Below are 4,278 nucleotides of genomic sequence, written 5' to 3'. Positions count from 1 at the left end.
TATGACCAAATACATATGGGTACACTTAAAAGAAAAAAAGGTGGTTGGGCTTTGCTCCATGCGCCACAACACGCCACCACCACCACTACACACACACACTTTAACACACTTATACCTCTGTGTGCAGATGCTATATCAACATGACACTATTCCAATTTTGTGTGCAGGGAAGTTCAACACCCTCGACGTTCCTTCTTGCATGAAGAACTTGTTTCCGACTTTCATGGTAGCTCGTCACGTAGAGAATCTTTGAAAAACACTGGGTTGATTGGTCTTAGCTGTACATCAGTGTACAAATATCATGCATGCGTTTCAGCTGTATGTAGGCTTTGCGATTTGTATTTATAGATTCTAATGTATAATAATCAAATGACATATGACGGTTTTAAGATGGATATAACATAGATATTGGGGGAAATCACTGTTTTTATTGTAACGGTTTGGGTAATTTGCACAATATTAGATGTGGAGAAATGACTCATGCTGAACTTGACTGCTCTACTTGAGTTTGATTTTTTTTTTTTTTACTTAAACTTTGCCCTTTTGTTAACTACTATAGGCCAACCACTTATCCATTTACTCTCTGGTGAATAAGTCCTTTTACAGTAAGGAAGGACAACGGACTCATACTGATAATTCTGCAATACAACAGTGTTCTCCTGTTTTCTTATTGCCTCTGCATTATTATTCTTATTCTTATTAATCATGTATCTTTATCAACTGCTGTAAAACTGTGATCTAATGTGAGGGGGCCTGTGCAGCCCTCTCAGTGACACCTAGTCGAAGAACAATATTAACCATATGTAAAAAGACGATCATTATTGAAGACTAATAATGATTGTACATGCATTACTGAGATTGTGGTTTCAGGTAAATAAAAAAATATAGTATTTGAAGTGTGTCATTTCCTTCATTTCATTGACTTCAACAGAAGTGAGTGATTCTTCTTGCACGGTCATTGATCTGTTTCCACGATTACAGTCGTTTATAGGATTAAAAACAAACCTCTACCACTGGTCTAACAGTTTAGAAATGCTCTACACTGAGATCTTAAAAGATTCACCTTTAAAGTGGTGAAATTGGTGTCTGTAAACTACTAAAATCTGCAGTAGATGATATATAACATTTCTCCACTGGGTGGCAGCGTTGGGTTAAAGATGCCAAGAGCATGATATGTAGCACCTGTCTGAAAGGTATAGCCACTAGCTTTTAAAGGGGCCAAGAAGGAGTAATATGCTGACAATAACTCTATTAACTCTAATATTATACTAATCTATTATAATAATTGTTAGTAAAGGGTGTGGTAGACTACTGTGACTTAAGACGTTTTGGAGGATATGTTAGGGCTGAATGCTTCAGTAAGAGTCAGTATGATTAGTAGGTTATATGTAGCTGGCTGGCAGTGCACAAGTAGTTATACAACCTCAGAAAAAAATTTTAAAAAGCCATTTGTGTCATGTTTTCCCAGTTTTAACAAGCTCTTGTTGGCTTACATTAAAGGAATATGGTATAATATATAAGCCCGTGGCTGCTCTTGTAAAACATTCAAACTTTAAGTATGAAAATAAGTTTGAACAGTTCAATAAGAAAGAAAAAAGAAAGAAACCCTGACCAATATTCAGGTGAGGGGTGACTGCATCCTTGCTCTGTCTCTTTAACCAGCAGGATCACTGTCACTCTGGTCCCTCCCATTCTTGCAGCCCCTCCAGTGTTGCTGGCCTGAGATGGGAGCGCACACAGCCGCACCATCACGGCCGAAGAAACGGGAGAAATCTGGAAAAGAACATAAAAAAAACAACAATACCTTATACGCGCCGTGGGGAAAAAATGGGATAACGAAACAAATCGTTTACTTCTACCGGATCCTACCAGCTTAATCACGTCCTCTGAGAAACTCAGATGGTGCCGTCGCTTGTGTTTTGCGCTTTTTATCCATTCTCCTTGAGCGCTGCTGGTACAAAGGCGCTTGGTCCGGAGCAGCAGCAGCAGCAGCAGCAGCAGTACCTGGGATTACTGCCGTATGAATGGGCAAGAGTGAAAGTACCAGCTACCACGTACAAACCTTGACTGCTAGACACAGACAGTGAGTAAACCGAGGAGGATTAAAACACTTCTTTTTTCCCCCTCCCTGGGAGCCAGATCACCCCACGAAGACAGATGCTGTCATTGTAGGCTGAGATTTTTTTTAAAAAATTTTTATTCTTCTGAATCTGAAAGTGGCCTTTTCTGGAATAATGCATGAGAAAAACGAGCTCAATTATAACATTTTATTCCTTTTTATGTCTCACTTATTCCCAGCTAGTCCTCTGACTGAACAGCCGGTTTCTCTTGTTCAGAATGGGATGTATTGTTGCGACTGCGCAACCCACGACAAGTGTCAGCAATTAGACTGTGTGTTTCTGAACGGGTTACCTAAAGGCCTGTTGTAAACACTCACTGTTTTCCGATTGTTGGGGCCCTTTGTTGTTGATAAAGACTGTGGTGAACTGGACTAGAAAGGGACAAACTGTGCGCCCTCGGCAGCATTCTCCCCCTGTGTGTGAACCAGGGTTGGTCGCTGAAATAAATTAGGCACAATATGGTGGAGCCGGTGGGATTCATTGAGGCGTGGAAAGCACAGTTCCCAGAGTCAGAGCCCCCCAAGATGGAGCTTCGGTCGGTAGGTGGCATCGAGCAGGAGCTGGAGAAGTGTAAAGCGTCCATCAGACGCCTAGAGCAGGAGGTGAACAAGGAGCGCTTCCGCATGATCTACTTGCAGACCCTCCTGGCCAAAGAGAGGAAGAGCTATGACAAGCAGCGGTGGGGTTTCAGGAAGACCCCCCTGAATGAGGGGGTGGATCCTGCAGCCCCACAGGGTGCAGAGTCCCAGTCCCAGCAGCCACATATGCAGGAGACTGGTGGAGTTGGAGTAGTAATGGGAGGATGTGGTGGAGGTTATGCTAGTGTAAGTGGGGGCGTTGGAGACAGGAGCCGTTATCAGCCCCTTGGAGACGGAACCGGCAGGTCCAAACCCAGGCCTCCGCCTGCCAGGAAGTCAGCCTCCCACGGAGACGGCCTGGAGTCAGCCTTTGATGTACCCCAGCAGGCTGAGTCGACGTCCTGTGACAACCTGGATGGCCTTTCGCCATCCAAGCAGAGAGGGGGCATCACTGTCTCGCCCCGCAGACCCAACCTTCCACCCCCTGACAAAGAACTGCCCACTGACCCCAAGGACAAGCTGGGAATGGGACTTGGTGTGGCAGCTCTTAGGTCCAACTTTGAGAGGATCAAACGGGCCAACTCTCACTCTGCGGGTGATGTAGCTAAGGGCCAGGAGAAACCCCTGCCACCACCGCCGTTCTACACCAACATGGAATTCCACCATGAGAGGGGTCTGGTCAGGGTCAACGACCGCGACGTTTCTGACAAGATCAGCACCCTGGGCAGCCAGGCAATGCAGATGGAGCGAAAGAGATCCCTGCACTCCCTCCCAGGTAACCTGGCAACGGTGGCGGGGGAGCTCCGTGCCAGGCCAGTGTATAGAGGGCGCTCCACCGAGAGCACCTGTGGTTATGATGCAGAATATGAAGATGGAGATCCCAACCAGCGTCATTCAGGAAGGGCAAACGGGGGCAAACCTCCACCCCCGCCTTGGCAGCCATCAGAGTTCCAGGCGTATTCCAGTGTCTATGTCGGAGGGGTGATGATGGGTGAAGGTGGCGTTGGAGATGGGAGAGGCGGTGGTGGGGGTGGTAGTGGAGTCACAATGAGAGACCATGGGGGAGGTGATGACCACCTCCTCACCTGGCCACGCCGTTCCTACTCCCCAGGGAGCTTTGAAGACGTTGGTGGAGGCGGTGGCTACACGCCAGACTGCAGCTCCAACGAGAACCTGACGTCCAGTGAGGAGGACTTCTCCTCAGGCCAGTCCAGCCATGTCTCACCCAGCCCCACCACGGCCTTCCGCCGGCCCTTCAGGGAGAAGAGCCGTTCGCCTTCCCAGAACTCCCAGAACTCCCAGCACTCCTTCGACAGCAGCAGCCCTCCGACGCCGCAGTCCCAGAAGCGTCACCACCGGCAGCAGGGAGGTCATGTGGTCATGTCTGAGGCCACTATTGTGAGTGTTCGCAAGACTGGTCAAATCTGGCCACCTGCTGCCCATCATGACCTTGTGCCCCATGGGAGAACATCACATGACAACAGTTTCCATGGAGACCACCTAGGTGAGTGGTGGCTGCTGTATGTAAGCTTTATTGTGGTGGAGAGCTGGTGGGCTGGAGTGCAAAGGACATTTCAGAG

At 47.7% G+C, this 4,278-nt stretch overlaps 1 protein-coding gene across 1 annotated transcript in view; it reads left to right on the top strand.

Annotated features, from left to right (window-relative positions):
- Window positions 1–1,725: 1,725 nt before the first annotated feature.
- The window catches only part of bcr (BCR activator of RhoGEF and GTPase), a 91,248-nt gene continuing 88,695 nt past the window's right edge, over window positions 1,726–4,278 (top strand). Inside the window, exons 1-2 of the mRNA XM_067574518.1 lie at window positions 1,726–2,083; window positions 2,299–4,202. Of these exons, the coding sequence (XP_067430619.1) occupies window positions 2,579–4,202 (1,624 nt within the window). The 5' untranslated portion in view covers window positions 1,726–2,083; window positions 2,299–2,578. The remainder of the gene's footprint in view (window positions 2,084–2,298; window positions 4,203–4,278) is intronic.

This window comes from Thunnus thynnus, chromosome 19 (genome assembly GCF_963924715.1).
Source record: "Thunnus thynnus chromosome 19, fThuThy2.1, whole genome shotgun sequence".
NCBI lineage: Eukaryota > Metazoa > Chordata > Actinopteri > Scombriformes > Scombridae > Thunnus > Thunnus thynnus.
The sequence above is the reverse complement of the archived record's forward strand: the minus strand, read 5'-3'. Positions and strand labels throughout refer to the sequence as shown.